Source organism: Ostrinia furnacalis, unplaced genomic scaffold (genome assembly GCF_004193835.3).
Source record: "Ostrinia furnacalis isolate ACB-3 unplaced genomic scaffold, ASM419383v2 OfSCF0526, whole genome shotgun sequence".
NCBI lineage: Eukaryota > Metazoa > Arthropoda > Insecta > Lepidoptera > Crambidae > Ostrinia > Ostrinia furnacalis.
The window spans coordinates 211,038-235,141 of NW_021130765.1; the positions used below are offsets into that span (position 1 = coordinate 211,038).

The following is a 24,104-nucleotide window of genomic DNA, read 5'->3' on the forward strand; positions in this document are numbered from 1 at the left end:
TAACAAGCTAAAATAATGTTATTCCAACCAACCATTATAAAATTAGGCAGTATCAAATCTATGAAATTTTTCGTTCCACCCCAGAAAAAGACCATTGTTCAAGGGAAGGCGCAGTGTACAAGCCTTAGCACCTGTCTAGGTGGCTATCAAGGCTGTCTAGCCTAAAAGGTTCCCGAAATGCGAGGAGCATATAAACTTTGTCAGGCAATATCTGATCGTATGCAAAAGTTGCCACTTGCCAACCCTGCGGCAAGGTTAAGCCGCTCGAAGAAATCAGCAACATTGACCAATACGCTAAAATGTTGGCAACAACGTTGTTGTGCACAAAACTTGCGTAAAACGACGCAACGTAATGTTAGTTTTCCCTTGCTGTTATTACTTTATTGCCTAATTAAATGAACTATTAGTTAAGTTGATATGAACCTGTTAACGTTAATGAATATTTAATTGCTTACCTGCTACCAGAAACTCTGGTTGGTTAGTGAAATTCGGAACTAGTTAAATAAATTTTTTTTTTTTTGTTGTCCGTCGATCCATATTTTCTACATCATTTTCAATATAAAATCTTGCAAAAGTTGTTCTATTCTCGAGATAAAATTATATAAGCAGATTGAAGATTTGGCATTATTGGAATTTAAGGTTAAAAATAAAACGTAACGTTTATTTCATCATTTATTGGTACAAATAGTTACTATAAAAATCCAAAATACTTTAAAAAACATTTGGGACAACCCTAATACTACACATAACAGCCATAATGCACACAACACACATTCAAATCACTTTAAACCATACAATTCATATAGTAATCACATCATACTAAAAGTTTCTTAAAAATAACGAAAATGAAGTCTTTCACTCCGTGTTTTAAATACTTACTTACATAGGTAAATAATATTTATTTGTGCGCATTTTAATACTACACAACCATAGTTTTATCAATTCCTTAATGTCCAGTCAGTGTGAGAGAAACACACAATACTTATTTTATGAGTAAAGCACTATTTTGTGGTAAAACATTTTGTGACATACATAAACACGGGCGGATTTCATTCAAAGTGTATGGACGAAAGCACATCAGATTATACATTTTTTTTGCAAATTAACATCTATCACAAATAGATAAGACCCCACAATGTGAAGCTTGACGTGCTCTCGTCTACAAAATGCTTTTGGCATTCGATTGAAATATCAAAACAACAAATGCTTTAAGTAACGGATGAAAAAGCACTTTTAAATGAGCTATAAAATATATTTGGGATCGACATCGATACTACTTACGATATGCTTATTTTCCAAAAACTAAAATAAATTCACTATCCTAAAGTCACAGTATAAAAATATCTATCGCCCAGTATTAAATTCGAGTCACCTTTTCCGATTACTTTTTCAGCCCGTATTACGAATTCAAGCATAAATTATTCTGTCATGGTGTGATTTGGTCCAAATAGCTAAGTTGCTGGCAGTTCCACCAACGATCAAAAAGATCGTCGTTGCTTATTTGTATTTTTTTACTTTTTTAAATCTTTGGTCTCCTTTTAAAGTCTTGTTTTAATATCAGACAATACTGTCAATACACTATGGTTAGCTCGATGAGATGTCTTTCTCTACCTTCTAGCATAACAGCCACCACCAGGCACTACAGTCCAGAAATACAGTCCACACAAGCAGTAGTAAGTTGTAACAAGTTAATTACATACTTTAACCAATCAGTAGTTTCGTAATACGGGCCTTATACTCTATAGCTTATGAGCTGGTCCAGATGACGCGTTTTTACTCGCACGATTGTGAGGTTCATTTTCAAAACGCGCGAGCGGCAAAACAAAAACGCATCATCTGGACCTCTGTCAGTTTACTGTCAAAAACTTAATACTTTGGCAAGGTCGCGGCAGGAGCGGTGGGAGAGAGAAGCGAGTCGTCAGGCGCTGAGAAGGTGGACTCTCGCATGGTGCTGGCCCGGATGGAAGCCCGGCGCCTCTTGTGGATGGCTTGGGCTAAGAAGAACGTGCAGAAGATACCGGTACTCTGGAACAATAGGAGAAGTTATTGAGCTGGTGTGAGTGCCATTTGCCTCTGGTACAAAAGGGGGTCGCTCCGGCAGTGGAGACTAAATTTTCTGATTATGATGAAAGTCTAAACACAATGTAGGTATTTTTAATTGGGAACCTTGGTCTGCTTTTGAGGAATCTCAGCATTCTCAGCTGATGGCATTTTGTAAAAGTGCTAAAAGCTTGTGTTACAAATGGATTCACCACAATAGACGAGCGGTGCGGCGGCGGGGTTCGAACCCGCGATCCTCAGACCCCTTCGTCGTTCAGCTATTGTGACCTTAGCTGCTGATAACTGATGATGTGTTGAGATCTTTATAAGCTGGAACTGAATCCTTTGAGTAATCCTGGGAAAACTTTCGTGCTCCTCAGAAAATCTCACACAAACTTTCATGTTCCTCAGAAAATCTGACACAAATATTGCTAGTGTATCGCATTCCTCAACTTTCTGGGATCTCGAAGCATAAAATTATGTATGGTTAGTTTTAAATGCGTTATTCTAGATAATCCTATCAGGGTGCGGGTGTGATTCACCAGTCAGGGAATAAAAAATCAACAATATTAACAACTATTTCATCACTATTTATAACTTGAAGATAACGTGTAGTTGGAATATACAGTTTCACATTGTTTACTCCACTTATCATCATAATTTTAAATACTAACAGTTATCACTAGAGCGCTAAGGTTAAAAAACATATGACCGCCCATAATAATAATAACAAGTATTAAAATTTATATAATTACATAACATCGTAGGAATATTTTTATTTATGCATTTTGACTTGATGAATAGTTTCAAAAAAATTTTAATTCGTAAATCCCCATATGAAACGATAAACGATTGGTTTCTGTACCTCTAGTACGAAAAACTTTCGAGTTCGTTTCGTTTGCGTATTAAAAGTGTCATCGAAAAATTTTGTATGAAAAATTAAACAGCGCCCCCTAGGGCGGCTATAATATAGGGGGCGCTGTTTAATTTTTCATACAAAATTTTTCGATGACACTTTGAATACGCAAACGAAACGAACTCGAAAGTTTTTCGTACTAGAGGTACTGGAAGGAACACGTGTAATGGTAAAAGCAAGGATAATTTTATGAAAAACACCTTCATAAACAAATATTCATAGTAGGTAAGTATTACAGTACAAGGATACCCAATAATCTCAAACCGCACGCACGTTTCATCAAGAAGAGCACGAAGATGCGCATGCGTCGACGATGAGTCAATTTAATTGTCAACTAATGAAGTAAAAACACTTTGGACAATTAGTACTGGCTGTTTTCATTTGCTGGCCACTTTTACTTTTTAATTTTGAATTTAAAATTTGTCTAGAACGCGTTTCGAATGGTTTGTCATTCCTATCAAAGCACGAAGATGCGCGTACGCAGACGAGATGAGTCAATTTAGTTCCTCGCACTCCCTTGGCGCTAATGTCCTTCATTAAAACTAACGAAGTAACGCCCTGCTATCGCTAATTGGCTGTTAACGGACCGAACTGTTCATGAAGATGTCAGAGATGGTAAGACATTCTTCTATAAAGGTCTTAGCTGTAGCTTACAAGAAAAATAAGCCTTGATTGAAAATAACTAAAGAAATAAACCCCACATAATAAGTTAGCTCATGCATATTTTTTTAACCCTAGAATCAATTTGTTGTTCCATGCAATAAGTATACCTACCCAGAAGCTATGCCAGAAGATTGTAGCGTTGCCTATTTACCAGTGCTATGAATGCTTGTTTGATCTAATGCAAATACAATGTCTTATGAGCAAACAACAAGGAAAACTGTAACACAGTTTCCTTCATGATACCTACTATAAGCAGAGTCATTTGTAGGCAATAAATATCATGGAAAAACCTTCTTATGGTGACGTGGTTTTGGTTACAAAAAAACGCCTATTGTTTCTCAATTAGTCGCAATATTCAACAGTCGTTTTTGGACGATCGCATCTACAGTAACGTTTTCAAGTGCCTTCTACAAATAAAACACATTTGTTTACACAGTTGTAGGGTCATTATTCGTTACTACGCGTAGAATAGTATTACTATCACTCACTACTCAATACAGTAGTAACTCTACCAGTGTCGCTATACTGCTGTAGTAGTTCACTAGTGTGAAGCAGTCGCAGTCACAGTACGAGTATTGTTGCAATTCACGAAGGCGAGTGAGCTTTACATGTGAGGTGCTCGCTACTCGCTCAATCGCCTTCGTGAGTTGCAAGAACTACTGACATACACAATTATTATTCAGGAATCAGGAGTAATGACGTAGAGATGTTGGATTTTTATAATGATTCATTAGGGTTATCATCAATGATGATAGACAGACTGACCACAATGTGATCATCATTCTGATGACATTAACAGAGTTCAAATAGGAAAATGCTGAAGGAAATTACAGATGACTAAATAAACAGTAGGTGGACTTCTAGTAGATAGAGACGAGGCAACAAGACGTTTGAATGTAAACTATAGTTGGTTTTATATTTTTGAGCTTCTTAGGTATCTTTATTACTGTCCAAATGCTGATAAATCAATTTTTAACAACGGATCATTATTGAATTCAAACTCTACATGGATCATCGACTGAAACCAGTTCATTATTTTGTATAAAATCGTAATTAAGTATTATTACGTACGCATGTCTTTTACTTCTATAGTTATGTTATCTTAACATGAGATCATGTAGTTTCAAAGAGTATTTTCTTGTCCACCCAATTACCTACTCAACGTTCAAGCTGGTCAGTTGGCCAAGCGATGACGTCATGAACCGACGTAGCAGTTGCATGCCGTCACGCAGCCCCGCTTCTGATTTTTGCTTCATTACCAAGTATGATTCACAACGATCATACTTTACCTGTGTAAAACACAAACAGTCACGTTCACTCATCTTTGGTTTGATAACCTTCTTGTTGATCATTTAGAAGCAACGTTTGTATTATGCTTTTCCTGAATTTTGTCTCTGATTCCATGTGTGGACGGGGAATAACCATCAGATAATCAGAAGCGCAATTACCGACCGTTTGGTATCATAGGTCACGTTGTCATCAGTATTGATGATGACTTCATTGATTTTAAAAATAGCACCCAGGACGATTTAACTTGACTATTAAATTATAAGCAAAACTAGCACAGATTTAATCTAGATGTAACTGGAAATCCGATTTTAAACAAAAGAAACCAGTTACAGATCGTCAACGATTCCAAATGTTGGCCTAATGCCCAATCCAACAAAGATAAAGTGCAAATGTTGGTCCAAACGTGGATCCTGCGGCAAATTCCTGACACCTGAGACGAGGTGGCTTGCTCCAAAGCTTACAACACGTCACGCACGTAGAGCCAACGGACTTTTGGTATGTCCAAGGTCGAGCCGCGAAAACGCTATAAAATGTGCACTCCGGTTCTATATTGGCTCACATAAAATTCTATATCCTATTCTTTGTCTTACTACCGATTTTTGTTCATAATAATCTCTCTTCATAATTTTATTTTTCATACTTTTTTTATTCATACATTTTTATTACTACCATCGGAGCTCATAACAGTTAGTAATCATATTTTTTTTATCAATACTGTCACTACCAAGAACCATTTAAAATACATAATTTTTATTTTCAGTACTTTTTTCTTCATAACATTCATTGATCATATTGTTTTAATTAATAATGTTGTTACTAAGAACATACTTCAACTCATAATGTTGTTGTTCAGATTAATTTACTTTATAACAGACATACTCGTATCTTTAAAAAAATCATATATAATTTAATAGAGTAGATAAGCATGCAGAGCATGCAGCATGAAAGCAAGCATGCAGCATGCATTGGTATCTCCTCGTCTCCGGCGCTGCGGGATGTGCAGCCCTTCCGCCCTTGCGTAACGAGGCTCAGGCTTGAATGATCAAACGAACTTACCAAGTGAAGTTCGATCTAAATTATCCTGTTTTCGCCGAAGAGATTTAAGGTCCCTCCCAACCCGAAGATTTCTATATCTTCTTCCCTGGAGGTAAACGTCAATGTCATCTCTTCTCTAAATATAATGAGACCGCTCGGACACCGAGCCCACAGCGTGGTAGGGGTGGGGTTGCCCGCTCTTTTGTTTTTTAATACTACTACGCTGAATATTGTGTGCGGATTGGGTTGTCGTACAGGGGTACTACATGGTAAAATAAATCTCTTCGGCGAAAACAGGATAATTTAGATCGAACTTCACTTGGTAAGTTCGTTTGATCATTCAATTATAGTTATTTATTCGAATGATTATGAGTTTCGATCATTAGTATAGAAAAATATATGAAAACAAATATTAGTAAAAACTAAGTGTATGATTAGTGATATTATGAATATCAATGATTATGTTTTTAAATATGTAGGTTTTAAATTTTTTATGAAGAATGATCATTATGGTATCAAATTGTATGAGAAATATTTTCGGACCTCCAATGATAGGAATTGAAAAGTTATGTAAGAAAATGCGCTACCGTGCACTCCTACGTTCTTTAGCATTAATACAGAGTCGATATGGCACGTATTCGTGTCAAATCCCATATTTGTCTCGCAATACTTGGTTGGCAATTAATATTTGTATATTCAACTGGGTCTAACTTGTAAAATGTCAAAGCTCTACATGCTTGTGAAATTCACTTTTACGTATCATAAAATTGAAACAAATATCAGTCAATTATAGCTTTAAGTAAACGCAATACTGCTCCATTTTAAGTAGGTATTCACTCTCAAAAGACCCAAATTCCCGGAACACTGAAAGAAGTACTTAAGTTTAATTATAAACCAAGAAACTACTATAGTTAAACTATTACACCGTTGACAGACTAATCAAGCGACTGATTGACGACGGGGAACAGAAAAATTCTCTAGTTAACATTATTTTAATTTATGACTTAAGAACGTCGTTGTTTATAACTCAAGTTTCGTGAGACGTAATGAGAGCCCTCTGTTTGCGATAACATTATGTATGCGTTCGGTGTTCTTTAAAAGGAGCGATAATTAAACATACCAACTGTTTGGTATAGAAAAATTGGATTACTAATGTTTGGCCAAAAAACGTTTCCCAAATTATCACATCGCAAACAACGTTTCGCAAATTTTCATTTGGCAAATTCTCATTTGGCAAAGCAACTTATTGCAAACTTTTAATTCGCAAATGTTGTTTTTGGCATATTATTGTTTAGCAAATTATTGTTTGGCAAAGTATGGTTTGCCAAATGTTTCATTAGGCAAAAATATTTCACGATAAACTATTTACAAAATAATTTGATTGGTGTATAGAATGGTATGCAAATTAGCTTGTGGTTATTATTTTGTTTAGTGGGGAGTTAATATAAAATTTGTTCTACATTAATTTCCTTATTTCATTCTTTGTATCGAAATTTCCAAATGATTCATTAACAATAGAGGTGATTCTAGCGCTCGGCGGCCGCTGCCGCGGCACGCTTCGCTCGCCTTCGCGCATTAAGGGTCACTGTTCTAACCTAACCTAACCTACTATTTTCTGCAATACCTACTTTCTGCAACCATACTATTTTCTGCAATCTCTTTGTTTTACATACAATTCTTGTGAAAACCATGATCATCTGCCTTATGCTTTGATTTGTGGGTGACGTTGGGTAAGTATGTGAAGTGTCAATTTGACCAAACAAATTATTTGGGATATAATATTTGGCAACATAAAACATTTGCTATATAAACATTTGCCAAGTAAAATTTGGCCAAATGATAATTTGACCAAATGAATTAGTTGCGAAAAGTACAGTTGCTAAAAGTTCATTTGGGAAATGAAACTTTGGCGATAAGTTGTTTGCGAAGTGAAATTTGGCGAAAAGTAATTTGGCCAAACGGAAGGATACCAGAAAAATTAGGTGACTCTACGCAAACGAAGGCACTCAGTATCGTTAGGAGTTTTCGAGAGTAAAAGAGTTTTTAATGAGAATGCTTAAAAGAGCAAGTGAGCAACACGTGCTACAGCTTCACCCGCGTGATTTTGTGTGTAACAGAAAGTTTTGATTTCGATAATCGAGACATAAATTGTCCAAAAATGTTATTCTCTGAACCTCAAAATATCTGTACGCAAAATTTCATCCAGATCGGTTCAATAGTTTAAGTGTGAAGAGGAATGTTTATTTTTACTCACTGATTATTTCAACTGTTTTTATTATTTAAAGTCAGTTTATAATCTTTATGCGCATCCTAGCCTTGAATATCCAAATATCTAATTGGCAACACCAATAAACGTCGCCAGTTAAGGCGTAGCGTCAAATTGCGCCGGCGCATCAGGCAAATGTATTGTTCAGCACACTAGCTAGGAAGCAGTGGACACAAACAAAACTAGGGCTGGGACATTAGCACATTTAATGTTAATTATTTATTTGGTTAAATAATAGAATTTCAATTCGGTCAAAGTTTGGGACACACACATATAAACAATTGAACTTCGACATCCGTAGTTTCTGGTTCTCTTTTCGGTTCTCTTTGGGAGATTGAAAGGTGGAAACCGAACGTCAATGTTGCACTGTGAAATATACCTAGAATATTGACTAGAAAGCTACTATTATTTATAAGCAGTTTTTGTTTATTGATTAAATCCAATCTAAATCATAACTCAAACGTAGTAGCAAACCCTAAATACGACGTAGGCCGAGTAGATTTTTATCTAAGCGATCATTGTTTCAAAGCTAGCCGTTGACTCACAGTATCCGACTTCCTTGAAGTGAATGCTGAGTCATAAGTAAGTCTTATCACTGCGACATAAAGTTCAAATTCTAACGATCCAACTCATTAGCGCTAAGCATTCAGTTCCATATAAAAAGGATGATGAGATAATGTGCAGCTACAGCACATCAGACTATACATTTTGGTTGGAAAATAGCGCGTATTGCAACTAACATAAGATACCTGTGTTCACCTTGACGTGCTTTCGTCTGTTGTACACATACAACACTGTTTTGATGGAGTTGTGTTGTGACTGTGAGCGACAAGGATACCGCTTCACAAAGCGCAAAATTTGCCATTGCTGTCTTCTTCCTGAACTAACATAATATTGTAAAGTATCATCACACAAAGATACCAGTAGATAAATGTCAGCGGAACGATTTGTTTGACAAACTACTGATAATTATCATTGTTCGTGTATGCGTGCGAAAATTAACTGAATTAGCGTGTTTGGATAACAAAAAAAATAGTTTGAATTGTTTGTTAGTTGCTAAAAGTTAGTAATCTAAGTATAATGTGTGATCCTGTATTTTATTGAAAAAAAAGAAACTTTAAAATATAATTTGATCTAATATTATTTACATTATTTGACAGCTCTACCAGTTGATAGCTCAAGCTGTATAACCAAAAACGACTCTTGGCCAACAAAAACCCACCTTATCAAGGGTTAAACCATTTCAAGCAATATCGCCACGGGACTATTCCTACCTCTCGGTCCCACCGCTGCAACTCCTGTGTAGCCAGGATCTACAGCTTGACCGCCATAAAAACCCAACCAAAGAAGGTCAAGCAATATCGTTAGTGCCATTTAGACATCTTTCTTTATTAATCGTGGAAAACAGGACTATACTCTGAAAAAGCATTTCCACGAATACGAAAGCTACGACACTACTACGAAATAATGGACAATATAATGGAATATTGTATTGTTTGTAAGATAACAATCTGCACAAATACTGGGCGTGTTACCATGGCCATATAAATAAAAATAATGACTATTTTTTCTGTATGAAGGGTTGGTATGGAACTGAAATAGCAGGGAGTAAACAAATGGAAATGACTATTTAATTTTGTAATTTAGGTGGAAAAACCTTAAAGAGTTTTCGACATGGATTTTGTACAAGTATCGTACGCTTTGTGCAAAAATGCACGGAATCTTCACACGAATATTTTTGTAGAGTCTAACAAGGTCGGGCTATGTTACGAATAATCTCTCTCTGTCTCTCTCTCTCTCTTAGCACTCTGTTTACGAAAAATATCCAATAACTAACAATCGCTAATTTTTATACAAAAACACACTTTAAATGAAGTACATTTGTACATTGTTTTGGAACAAAGCAGACTAAACAACGGGCACTGGATCGTTAAATCACAATGAAGATAGAAACAGTGTGCTCACTCTCCAAAGTTTCATAAAGAACACCCCACGAATTCAATGAATCAGGGAATCCTATGCATCGGAATAGCGATTGTCGATGTTTTTCATTATGTAGAGAAAGAAAGACAAAATGTGATCCTAATTGTTACAGCTTTACGGTAGATGGAAGAAAACTTTTAGCAATATAGAGCCATGATACAGTCTATGAATGATTTATTTAGTTGAATAATTTAGCTGGTAAATTCTTCTTATTCGTTACGCTCTTGGCAGAGCGGTCGTGGTCAGGTTGAGGCGTTGTTCAGATCGGTTGTAGAGGCGGAAACAACTCTCCGTCCGATCTCCCGCCATCTCTCTCTATTGGCAGACTGTCTGGTACAGTTACATAAGCCGTCTCCCACTGGCTCATTATTTTTTATACCTAATTCCACGTTAACCATGATCACAATACGACAGCTTTGCTTGAAGTATTCATTTGAATTTATAAAGTCTGGGTGCTCTTCTTTTTATCCGACTGCGCCAGAAGGAGGGTTAAACGATTTTCTTCAATAAAATAGCACAGCCACAATAGCAGGATAAAATACATCATAGGCATCTAACGACTATCTAACGGCTGTATCAAGGACAAACCCTACTGAAAACACAGTCATCGTTGAGGATAATTGGTTAATTAATACGTCATTAATGAGTCAGGTCGCGTGGCCAGGTCCTTATTATTCACGATGCCATGACGGTGTCTATGTTCGTCCCCGGTGGAAGTTATAACTATGACGCTATTATCCTAGCAATATACATAATGAACTTCCTTTTAAGTTTTAAAGATAATTAATTACTTTTGCCGTTCTTGCTTCAATTATTGGTTTACAACAACTTGGTTTTCTTGGGTTACAACAACTCCTAGTAACAGAGGAAAGTTGTGACATTTTAGATTTTTGGAAACCTGTTAACCATCAGCGAGCTGTAACGAGTAACTGTAACGAACTCGCCAAAAACTCTCCTCCCCTACTGGATAATAATGTGATCTTGAATTATTACTGAGAATTTGAGACTCTAGCCTAGAAAACAATTGCCCGTACGAAGTTGTGGGCGGTGTTTCATTTGTCTAATGCCCATACTCGTACTGTACCCTTTGAAAATGTGACAATGAAATCTAAAGTAGGCATTTTTTTATTTGAGTGCCACTTTAGGTTAAGTTTATGAAATCCTAGAACTAAATCCTCAGAATCAATGTAATGGACATGGAAACTTCGAAAATAAAACAACTAACCTAGAGCAGATGTTTTGTCTCAGATATGGCTAAACAACAATGTGCATGAACATCCTCCAGAACTCACTCCTCAGCCATCACAGCTCATCAGAGCCCCAGCGACCTGTCTAACTATATAGGTCTCTATCTAACTCTACAGGTGTGACCGAGAGAGCCGCCCGCGTCAAAACAGTTATGTCATGCTGCGCGTGAGCACACGATAGGCGCTGGGTACATTGCATTTAATGGCCATTAGAGGACATCCTCTGTTCTCGACCTGAGCCAATTTTCATATTAGAAGCTCGTTTTTTCAATGTCGATCCATTAACGGTGGTTTAGTTTAGAACTCTACATTTTTTTTAGCATTTGATACCAAGTTAGTTTCTTAAAGCTACTAGGCTTTAAAATATCTAAGATAAAATATGAATGTAAATAGGTACTAATCTGCGTTGGGTGTAGTTTGTTAAACTAAACCTCTATGATAAAACGGCTTTTGTACTTCATAAGTAAGTGTAAACGTTGTTAAAGTAGTTTATATAATTACTAAAATGAAGTTATTATTGTGTAGGTACACACTATTTTCAGTGTTAAGTCAATCACCACTACTTAGATAATTAGGTACCTACTTAAATCTAACATTGGCAAACACATTAAAATTGAAGCAATAATATAACATGGAGCAAATTATGTCAATTCGCCCGAGTGACCGAGTAACCTTGGACGCCATTGCTAAAAACGTAAGATTACCAAACCAAAAATAATTCTGACTAAACGCTCACTTCGGAAGCCGGGTGTTGGTAGGCGTTATGATGGTTACAGCTATTCAAATCTGCTAGAGGTTGCCTTTCATTTGTTTTATCAGTTATCCCCATTATATTCCTTATTCCACTCGTAAATAATTAAAAATAATTCCTTGGCTAATGGCATTACAGACTCTACTGAAGGCACTAAATAAGACTCTCTCAGTCGTTAAACGAATGACTCTAGCTAGAATGTTAATTCTGAAGAATATTGGAGTAAAAACACTACAAAGGTCAGCGGTTATCAACCAAATTAAAAAAAAACTTCAATCTCAAAGTTTCTCTGGAATCTGAAGTGCTCACTCTTAAAAAGGTTCAATACTTGTGTGATTTACCTTCCAATTGAACGAAACTGTCTCAAGTACAATCAAGGTTTCGGAAACATTAAACATTAATGACGTAAGCCAAAGCTTTAAAGGAAGTCATTGGAGCAAGAAGGTCAAGGTTCACATAATTGGTAATCGAGGCAAGTTGCAGTGGCCTGCTACCTACTACCTAGCTAGTGTTTCCTTGTATCCTAGGTTTTGTTGGTAGGGTGATGAGTTGAAGAGTAATCTGTATTAAAACTTTTGACAGCATTAACCACAAAATAAGTATGTATAAAGCGAATAAAGTAACTTTAAACGGGACTTAGGGGTGTGATAATATTTCATGAATTTTATGTGTAGAATTTTCTCTGGCGGAAACCTATGATCTAGTTTGGACAGTTTTTCCGCCATTATTTATAAACCTGAACACACCCTTTGGAACTGCTGTCAATGCTGATGTATTTAGTTCGTGTCATAAGTAATTAATGAAAATGACCACTCATCATTTATTAGAGTAAGACTGCTAAGCAAAGTTAGGTATTTTATTACTATCTGTACTTTCCTGTCCTTAGGATGGTTCAGACAGATCATGTTAAATATGAAATCAAAGGACCCACGTCATACTTAAAATAAGGAAATGACTGAAAATGACAATACCGCGTATAAAACCAGTGATAATGACTGAAGTAAACAAGTGAGCAAAGCGCATAAGCCCAACGCAAACCAACCGATGACATATCAAGTGAGTCATGTTCAAACATCCATGGAAACCATTGTGGAAACCTCGTTAATTTCAGTTATAATTTGCCTTTATTTACCGAACAGTTTATGGTTAGAACTGGTTTAAAGGAAAACTGGTTTAGAAATGAAGCTCAAATCTTGATTCATTGAATCAGAGGATTGAATTCATTTTTGAGAGTAGATTCTGTGGGTGTCATTCCGTAACATACGTTTGGCGTCATTGTTTGATATCAGGAAATCTGGAAAACTATGTAGTTCAGCAAAGCCGATCTGTCGCCGCAAGACCACGCCCGATGACGTAACATGCGCGAGCGCATGCTCCAATTTCAAACGAGATTGTCCTGAGAGCCGGTTCACAGAAACGTATTTAATGCACTGCCGTAAATATTTTAAGCATTAGCACGAGCACCAATAAAAGAGTTGTGTCATCACAAATTAACGTTTTAACTGCGTGTTGTAAAATGATCTTTTAAATTATGGTCATTCACATGCCAATATTGAGACAATACTAAAATATAGCGCTAAATAACACACAAATAAATAGTTATAACTTATTCTATATTACCAGATACCAGTGGTTGTACTAAGACTTGTTCTAATTACTTCTTTTAGTAACTTAAATAAACTGTTATAAAATCCGCTTTGTATTGTTCTAAAAAAGCAATCCGTTGTTTCTCATTACTTTTTCAACACACATAATTCTAGATCCATTGTTATTTTCAAAGCTTAATAGATTTTCCAATTAGATAACGTGAAAATTGACATGATAATACGAGATGATGTGCGTTGCGTTTGCTCTCGTTCGTGACTCACCTCCTGATTATAGAGGTTGAGGGTTCAAATCCCACGTAGGGCAAGTGTTTGTGGGGTAAGAAATAGCTTATTATCATCAACATTATTATTACTGATGGAAATTAAATCAAAAGTAGTTACTTGTTCATAGTTTACTTACACGCTAATGGTAGAGTCGAACTGCAATAAACAAGAGAAGAAAAAGGTAAAAATAACTCATACTCGTATCTCGTTAAAAGGGCGGTGTACCGCCGCATTGAAATACAATCGCGCACTTTTCTGAGTCTGAATTCTTCAGATTCTGTAATTTGATAGTTGATAGCAAGATTCAAGGAACAAAAGCCCATTGTGCGCAGGCATTCGGGAAGTAAACATCGTCACAAATCGCGTCAGGAGTGGTCGGTTTGATTTATTTATAATGGTGGCTATTTAATTGGCTCTGCCCATGGAATCCTGGCTCTGATTGCCGGGCGTGACGTAATTTACGTGGCATTTTCCATTCCTGGAATTGTAAATCTGGAGCAAGGGGCGGGACGGTATGCTATGTTAATAGTAAATATTCGAAAAACAAACAACAATACTGTAATTATAGGCATGAAGAATAAAGAAATGGAAGCAGCTTTGAATGTGTATTATTTATCGATCGATAGCCTTCTTTGTATAAAAATACAAACTAACTTAGGAGCATACTGGATGTTACAATATTGAAATAATATGTTATATCTAGAACTTTTAAACGAATATTCATCACGAAGCTCACGCAATTGGGTGACAGCCGCAATTGGTTAACACGCAATAGAACCTTTTATTTTTATTGATAACCAATTAAGTGATGTTGGCAAACAGACCAATTGCGTTCACGAGTTTATACTTACGAGCATATATTTTTATGTGTTGATATGGTAGAGGCATTTTAAATACAGGAAAATATTAATTACCGCAAACTGTCAGTCCCTTTATCCTGCTAAATTGGTAATTAAATAACTGAATTAAGCTCTAAGTAATTGAACAGTTTTATTTTACATGAATATTTTCCTGTAGGTACTTGAACATTAATTATTAAATATTTCAAAAATTGTAAACCCACTTATAGTTTTTGCGACACAGGTCTGCGAGCCTAGTGCAATAACTACTGTTGCCTTGTATTGTACCTAGCTTTTTATGAAAATAAATATTTATTATTATTATGTTTGTACGCTTTGGAGCTCACGGGTCAAAAGTGGCCCGGTCCTTTATAAGGCTTGCGTGGGGATACAGATCCAACACGTAGAGGCCGTTTTAAGCGCAAAATAATCGACAAAAGTGAAAGTGGTGCACATGCTGGATCTAGTCTCTGACTATATCATGGGATGTAGCCAGAGACCAGCCCCAGCCTGTGCACAGGAGCTATTGCAGTTATTGGAGAATGGACTAGGGTTATGGATGAAGGATGGATGGACTGGTTACTGGGCTATGGATGGAGACTACGGGACACCTGCCTGGTTCATAGTCTCGGACTGAAAAAATGGCAGGCGGTGACTAGCCAGCGACTAAATGGGCCCCCCCTGGCGTCATGGGTCGTATAGACCGGACTGAGGGGCAACATTGGCGTCTGCCAGCTCAGGGGTGTAGAGAGGTGTGCTGCGCTTTCTCCGAAGTTACTCGCGGCGTTATGCTCTTTAACACTTCCACCCCTGGAGCATATAGCTCTAGCGACTCCACTCTGGCCGGCCGGTTAAGGCAAGCCAGAGGTGAAAGTCCTGCAGACCCTCTCCGATTCCACTTCGGCAAGCCGAAGACGAGGGTCTTGACCGACTCTCGGGAGCACTCGGATTAACAACTGGCCCCGTGGTGTCGCTACTCACCAACAGCTCGCCACAAAGCTGCCCTGCGGGGCTTATTATTATTATTATTCTCTTATACAACAGAAATACATGTACAAATTACAGGAAGTAACAAGCACAGGCACAATGTAATCGTTTTCTACTAAAAGCTTTGGAATCAATATGACAATTGTTACACGTAGGTATTTCTTTTCCCGACATAAATTGTTTCTATCAACATCTTAATTTGGACATTCATGTTTATTACTCCTTCCTACGATTCCCTCCTACACGGTCAAACATTACGGTGCTGTAGTAGATAAAGGCAATAAACTAAGAATCACTTTCACTGCTATAAGTAGCATTTACTTTCGGTGATTGAACCTAAATTTTGGATAGAGTATTATAGAGTACATATTATTATAGGATTCACATTCTTCTTCTTCTACCTCGCCTTATCTGGCGTCGGTTTTCGATTGCGCCGTCATTTGATTCTATCCTGAACGTCTTATTCATGGAGTCCCTTATACTTTCATGTCCTTTTGGACATTCGTCAACCAGACGTATAGGATTCGCATTCACTTTAGTTTATTTCTAAACTAGCTTTTGCCCGCGGCTTCACCCACATGAAATTTCGTTTGTCACAGATCGTCATAAATTATAGCCTAAGAGCGCTTGTAGACGTCCGTTTTTTCACCGGACGACGGACCGTCAAAAAACGGATATCCTTGGTTTGCTGTCAATTTTCTCGCCGGACCTATGTCCGATGCATGTGCACACGTTCATTATAAACCATACGCCACCGCTAAATCCGGTGAAAAAATCGGGCCGTTGTCCGGTCAAAAAAACGGACGTCTACAAGCGCTCTATATGTTATTCTGGGTTATAAACAATAATACTGTAAAGTTTCATCAAAATCCGTTCAGTAGTTTTTGCGTGAAAGAGTAACAAACATCCAGACATCCAAACATCCAAACTTTCGCATTTATAATATTAGTAGAAAGGATAGGATGGGCAAGATATAAAAAATATTATTTGTATTAAGTACTTATATTCTGTAATGTCTCTGCCCGAAATTCCGAATGCAGACATAAAGTGGGCGTCCGACCGAACTAGCCGCTTTCTATTGCGTATCCGATTGCGCAAGCGCCGAACTTAGGTCACTGCGTTGGTTTGCGTTGATCTAAGCATTTATTGTTGATGAATTATAGTTAGTTACAAAATAAAAACGGCCTTTATACTTACTTATGCTTCGGCACGGAAGATATTAATGTAGTGTTTTTATTGGGACTTGGATTTCGCCTAAAAAACTTGAAAGCGTTTGAAATTCGGGGCCATGAAAAAACCTCTTCGCATGGTAAGAAAAATTAAGTTATCAGAAAAAAAAAATTGTTCAGCTGAAAGGTCCCAAAGCGCGAGTTCTTAAACTTTCTGTGATATCGAACCAATGGTCTACTGATTAAGCTTACCTAATTAAATGAGCCTTAGCTCATCTCTACAATAATTAAACCTCATAAAGCGTCTATTGAAAGTCGTAGAATTGCATAGAATATTGAATTCTCAGTATTATTGATATGAAACCATTTTGTGTTTCACTTAAGACATGAATTATTATTCAGTATTAAACCCGACACTTTATCGCCAACAGGTTCGTGACACAATTTCGGTTCACAAATATCACGATGACCTTTCACAATCAAGCGTGACCCGACCTGACCTTAATCACTTTATACAAAATGGGGGAAGCTACTGAAAAGTTACCTTTCCTTGTTTATCTTTTGAGTGATCGACGCTGGAAATACAGTTTATTTACCACTTAGCCTCACTTGTATTGTATCAACTTAACTTTAACCGTAACAATAAACAGTGTTTTTGTATGGAGTTTGACAGTCTTTTGACGTAATTGTTATAGTTAGGTAAAGTAGGATAGTGCAACACAGGGTTTAGCATTTGAACTGTAACTACAAAGTAGGTAAGTATTACCCTTTCAGAATCCTTATCTAAATTTTCAGAATTGGAATGAGATAAAAGGCATTTGAATGGAAATTGTATCGTAATCTCCATCGCACTTGATAGAAACTGCATGCATTCCAACCACGTTATGTTTAGATTACACCTATGACTATAATGATGAAAAATGACAAAGATGACGATTATGATATTGAATGCGACGCGGGACAGGATAGAATACACACGCCAGTTTACCACTCCCCTCAGGCCGACTGAGGGGAGCTGATGGACTGATAGATGACACTAGGGGAGGAGCGTCCTCTCTGCAAGGCAGGCATAGCATAGATAGTTGGGAAATATTAAAATATCTTCACTTCTTATCTGAAACAGCAATACAACGTCAAGGTTTATTTAAAGTTTCAGTATTAAATTGATTGAATGCATTACGCTTCGAGAAAAAACATTTAGCGTACCTTGATGCCACTACTTTCTGCTTATGGTGTCATCAGAGTACTTATAATCAGCATCGAGATATTCCCTAGGCTGCGAATGGCCCTGGGACTTTTGGACCTTGGATCCGTAAAGGCCGATTCACACATATCAGTGAAGTCACAGTTCAGGCTCAGTACCGGCACAGTGCGAAATATTCTTTCATACAGTTTCTATGAACGCATCCCCACTTGTCATCTTAAGGGCCACCGTGTCTGGTCATCGTTTCACAGGCTTTCCAAGGCTGCGTCTTCCATTTCGTGGTTGCTATTAAAAGGACATTTTCTCCAACAAAGGCGATGAATGAAGCTATAGTTACACAAACAAATTTTTTAACTAACCATCTTTCATCTTTATGCACCTAGGTGTGTGTAAGTAAAATTCGTAATAAATAAATTGAAGCGATCTATTATAGCCCTATTACTATGCCAAGCGTATCGCAATACCTACGCCCAGTGGCGGATTTACAAATTTGCCGCCCGTATTCTTTGTTGTTGGATCTCATTTGACTTTTATCTTCTGAAATCGAGTAAGCGTCCTCTGAAATCTGCCGCCCCTATGCCACGGCCTATACCGCCTATTGACAGAGCCAGGACTGCCTACGCCTAATAATACGCCTAACCTAAACACAAAAATTACCGAAAGTTTACAAGTTGGTAGCACGTTTGCCGCCATTTTTATCGCATTAAGTGGTCAGTTAAAAATAGACGTTACGGAGCCAATTGTGCTTTATGGCGAAGTTTACACGTTGTGGCTGCGCGTGCGCTTGCCTTCAAAAGCATCGAAAAACAGAGTTATTAACCTGTCATAAGGTTAAAAATAGATTGACTCTTTAGATTGATGTTGTATTTTTGGTATTTTTTGCGCTTAGTTTAACCAAGCGAAACAATGTACCGATTAACGATCTTCGAGTTCAATTAATGAATTTATAGGCTTAATGAACAAAAAAATAATAAGCCCTAAGGATTTATTTTTCTTCTCTACGACACACCTGAGTTAGGTGGTGCGTGTCGAGTGAGAGAAGGGTATTGGATGAAAAATCATAATTATAAATTACATCGTTCCGATAGATGTAGATTGTAGGTGCTTACACAAAAATTTCTGCCATGCAAGTTCTGAAGAAAATCAATACGGTCATGACTATGGCACTTTTAAACCTCTAACTACTCAGGCTTCATTGCTCTATACTATAATAGACCTTTAAACCTTTGTATCGCTCGATGACCTAAAGGTCAAGGAAAATTTTTCAAGAACCGTGTGTGAGTAAATTGAAAATGCTAAACTTTTTAAAGCACCATTAAAGTTGCGTTTGAGAAAATCTCTTTTCCCTACCTTCCCTAGAATGATAAATTTAAATAACTAGATGTATAATTTTTAATAATTAATTAATTATCTACTGACCTTTAAATACCTAATAGGCTAGTTGCCTAAAAAAATTTTTTTAGTCCGTAATGTTTAATATCAAAAAATATTGGACACATATATTTTTATTTGTCAATCTAACAAATAATTACATAGTTATGGTGCGTTGAAGTTGCGCACGACGTCACAACGTGCGGCATTTTTAAGCAAGCGTTGACGTCACGGGCCTCTTCTTATGAACTTTGGGGCGCTTTAGCTCTTTAAATTTTCATTAGTTTGAAAAAGTGAAAAATACGTGTAGAGTATTTTTTGATAAGTTAACTGACGGACTAATTAAAACTCTTGCTTTTTGACCCAGGCAACATCCCCATTGTCCTATGAGTCACCAATTTCAAATTAATTGTTTACCACAGTCACAATATGTCATGTCTGACGTCCCCAGTGATGGCATACTCCCTTAAAGGCGTTGTAATTATTTATTACGAGGACAATGCCTATTGTTATTCATAGCGATTAGAGCCTTTCCATATTCAATATTGTCTTAAGGTCACTGAGGCAATAACTAGCGACATCTTTGACTGTATGGCACTGAGGTTCACAGAGACATTATTTTTAAGTAGTTCGACACCAACTTGCATCAATTAGTAATTTGGTGGAGAATTAGTGGAGAGAAAAAAAGAATACTAGAGAGTGTTACAGAAATAGTGGAAGATACTTCTCATCAAATTCTTACTACCTATCCCTAGCCTGAATTATGAAGGCAGAAAGAGATGCACTTCTAGTCATCATGATGATGCTGATGATTACTTACTTGGGCACAGAAAAAGCGGTACTTGCACAGCAATGCTAGGAAAATAATAGCTGTACGGACACCGAACTTGTTGCAGTCAGTTTAGATTAGATAAACGCGAAATACAACTCAATGATTAATCACGAAATCTCAGAAACTAAAACACCTACAAACTTGAAATTTGGCAGGTAGGTTCCATATAGGGTGTTACGAAACTCCACCCCTGAAAACGGGCGTAAAACGGGATCCACGCGGGCGGCCGCTAATTGTTATTATTTTTCTTACCTGCAACACAGAAGCGACCAGCGCAGTCATAGCGATGTACATGAGGTGTTCCCTGGCATAATCGTGCAGGGGCTTCCCACAGCCTCTCTGGAACATGGCGGAGCAGTCGGCCGTGTACGGCTTGAACTGGGCGTCCAGGGGCCCCTGCCCGCAGCAGGAGAAGGGGACTGCGCCCTTCTTGCCAAAGTCGTTGGGCCCACCCACGCCGCAGCATTCGAACTAGAAAGAGCGGGAAAACATTTTAGTAAAAGTCAACCTTGAAAAAACATGAAATACTGACACGAAAATAAGTTAAGAAAGACAGAAAAAAATCTAAAATACAAACGCTGCCCGTCATGGTTTAGATTTCATGTTTTTTTTTCGAAGAGGCTATGGATTTTATGGACGTCGCAGGACCAGTCTTTGTGGAAAAACTTGGGGGCCGCCTTTGTCAAAGTAGATAAATCACTGTGCCGAAAGACGTCCAGCAGTGGACGTCTTTCGGCTGAAACGAACGATGGATTCTGTATGGTAACAACAAACAGAGATGAGTAACTTTATAAAAATGTTGGGATGATAAAAGTGCTATCAGAACAATTTTCTGTTTTAACCTCTAGATAGACTATTAATTCAGGCAAAACCTAGCATCAAAATTTTAAAATCAAGCGGTGTATGTAAACCGTACGTAAAGTGGTAGGCAAGTACAGTAACCACAAAAATAGTAACATCATCATCAACATGCGGTGTAGGTCACGCACGCGTGGTCTAAAACAATCACGCCGACGCTCTCACGGAACACTTCAAGGTCCCTTATCAGAACAATTAAATGAAAAGTGTAGTTTTACACTAAAGTAGTTTGACATCACTCATTTTTATAAAAGTTTAAAGCTTTCAAAGCTACCAGAATCAAATTGTAATAATTAGAATCCATGTCGCACTTTGTTATTATTTTTAAATTGGTAGGTAACAGACTGAAAATTCCTTGTTGAAAAACTCATAACTCTTTAGATATAATGAGAGCACGAGGTTATTTTCATATTGATTAGCTAGATTATTACAATAAAGCGTGAAGGGTTTTCCAATAAGTACTTGGACATAATCTGGTGAAATCCAACGGGATTTATTGTAACCTTTTTTATCATGTTTGTTATCCGTTTCAAAGTCGTTTTCTCTAACTACGATAGAGTTGATATTGGATTAAAACTGTCTTTTAAACTGGATTATTCCTCTCATTTCCACCGCTGCAAATTCTGCAACTGGTAGCCAGAATCTATTGCCGTTAAGTTGTAACCAATAAAAACCCAACCAATGAAGGCCAAGTTTGTTCCAGGGGAAACTTACACTACCATTGGACCCGTAACAAGATGGATCAGAAGAAGAAAACTGTCTATTAGTAAACTCAGTCCCAGATAAATCCTTATTTATTTAGGGCCTAGATAAATAAGGAGTTATGTGGCCTATGGCCCACATATAAAGTGGTAAGTCACCTTGACATGAAGTCTATCCCATCTTATAGCGTCAGCAGACTCCGGCTGGTTGGCGGCCAGCATCTGGTTGAAGTAGCCCGTCATGGAGTTCTTGATGTCGATGTCCACGCTGTCCCACACCACCATGGCCCACACGAAGCACGAGAATTCCACCACCACCACTATCACGATGAGGACGCCAGTCTGGAAATGCCAAAACATAGTATCGTTAAGTCCAATCAATCATTCTATTATCACAGTTTTATCAGCCGTGTGGTTCCGGCATAAGAGAACAGAACTAAGTATCTCCACTCTTCCCGTGGAGGTCTTAGATGGCAAGTAGGGACATTGCAAACATCAGCGGGCTTCCCCAAACCGTCTGCCTACTGCCTAGCGTGAGTGTAAAGCGAATCCTCCATTTGTCTCTAGAGAGAGCCACAAATTGAAGCATGAATTATAGCAGGAATTGAATATGTAATTATGTAGGCATATTTTGGTAATCTCAAATTAATGTATGAATTAATTATAGGTAATTAATTAATTTGATTTGTAGGCGCAATCAGCAAAATACCCACCAATATGACATGGATCTGATGCAAGGACTTGGCTGTCCTCCACCCAATCCACGCTATAGAGCATGTAATGATGGCCATCATCAGGAGCAGGATAGCTGGATACTCCACATTGACTCCGATGAAGTGCCGATACACGAACAACCTGTATAGCAGGTAGCCGCTCGCGCCAAACAAGACCACTGCTGACATCTGTTGAGACACAACAACAACTCTATTAGAACCAAATCATACCCGACTAAAACCGAATGCATTGCCGTTCTATCAAATCTGTAGTTTTTCCTGGTTATACTTGCACGTAAATCCGTAGCTACTAGCGCCACTAACAGGTGGATTTCAGATTTATTGGAGAACTACGCGATTTGGCAGTATTTAATTAATTGAACGTACAATGCACTCATTAATAGAACTCTTCGTGAAACTTTTAACTCATTAATTCTAATTAAAAACCGTGTCATGAGCACAAGGGAATAAATTGGAACAATGTCTAATACATTCTAAGAAACTACAATATTTTATTAGATTCACTAAATCAAATGCATGTTTTCACTGTGTTGTTATGGAAACAAAGCGCGCTGATTCAGCATACAGGGGAACCGTGTCAATCGAGTTCACAAAAGTAGTTAAAACTGTACTCACCGCGAACAAAACATTGAAAGTTAACACAAGATATTTCCAGCAATTTGTCGAGAGAGCCATTTTGGTGTTCCGCCTTCACATATCCAAGATCTTGTTTGAAACTCGAGTAAAAACAAAGAGCGGTCGTTCCACCTCAGAGATTGTTTGTGTATGTCGCCGACCGTGCGCGTGCGTCTCCTCCGAGTGATGCAACTGCTCAGAATTAACCATTCGACATTTATCAAAACTAACTTTATCGTTAAATCTTTTGGCCAGAACTATGGGCGCGCCTATTCTTGGAGCGCTATTAATCTTTTGTTCTTCGGGATTATTCGTATGTCGCGATCAGGTGTTATCGCTATCATTATGTTATCAGATACTGTGTTGAGGTGACGGTGGTTTGGCTAACCTACTTTCTGTCGCTCACTCTCGGTGAAAAGCAATGTTTAGTTATAAATAGCTCAGTGACACCTCTATTTTAGCGACACAGTGTTCCGTCACTGATTCCCACAGGATCTTTTTTAACAAAATAAAAATAAGTAGATAGGTGCAACCTACCTAACTATAAGCAAAGGCTATTTTTTACATCAAAGTAATTGAAATCCCTTGGGCTTCGTTTTTATGATAATTTAATTAATGAAATTTACATTAAGTACTTAAGCATTTTTCATGGAGTTTGATACGCAATAGATAAAACTTATCGTCGTCATAAGTTCATTCTGTCCGTAAGCAGAATTTTATCAACATACCCTA

General features: G+C 37.5%; 1 protein-coding gene across 1 annotated transcript; it reads right to left on the reverse strand.

Annotated features, from left to right (window-relative positions):
* Window positions 1-660: 660 nt before the first annotated feature.
* LOC114366071 (23 kDa integral membrane protein) lies at window positions 661-23,747 on the reverse strand. Its single transcript, XM_028322849.1, has 5 exons — window positions 23,373-23,747; window positions 22,737-22,925; window positions 22,183-22,365; window positions 20,717-20,935; window positions 661-2,025 (listed from the first exon to the last, which is right to left on the reverse strand). The coding sequence occupies exons 1-5, from the start codon at window positions 23,430-23,432 to the stop codon at window positions 1,867-1,869; spliced, it is 810 nt and encodes a 269-aa protein (XP_028178650.1). The 5' UTR covers window positions 23,433-23,747; the 3' UTR covers window positions 661-1,866.
* Between the last annotated feature and the right edge of the window lie 357 nt (window positions 23,748-24,104).

What these genes read in the sequence shown, in the direction of transcription:
- LOC114366071 (XM_028322849.1), bottom strand. Translation starts at nt 23,432, where the DNA reads ATGGCTCTCTCGACAAATTGCTGGAAATATCTTGTGTTAACTTTCAAT. An exon ending in ATCAGATCCATGTCATATTG is followed by an intron (nt 22,366 to 22,736) that starts GTGGGTATTTTG and finishes TGGCATTTCCAG; the next exon opens with ACTGGCGTCCTCATCGTGAT. An exon ending in GGGATAGACTTCATGTCAAG is followed by an intron (nt 20,936 to 22,182) that starts GTGACTTACCAC and finishes CGCTCTTTCTAG; the next exon opens with TTCGAATGCTGCGGCGTGGG.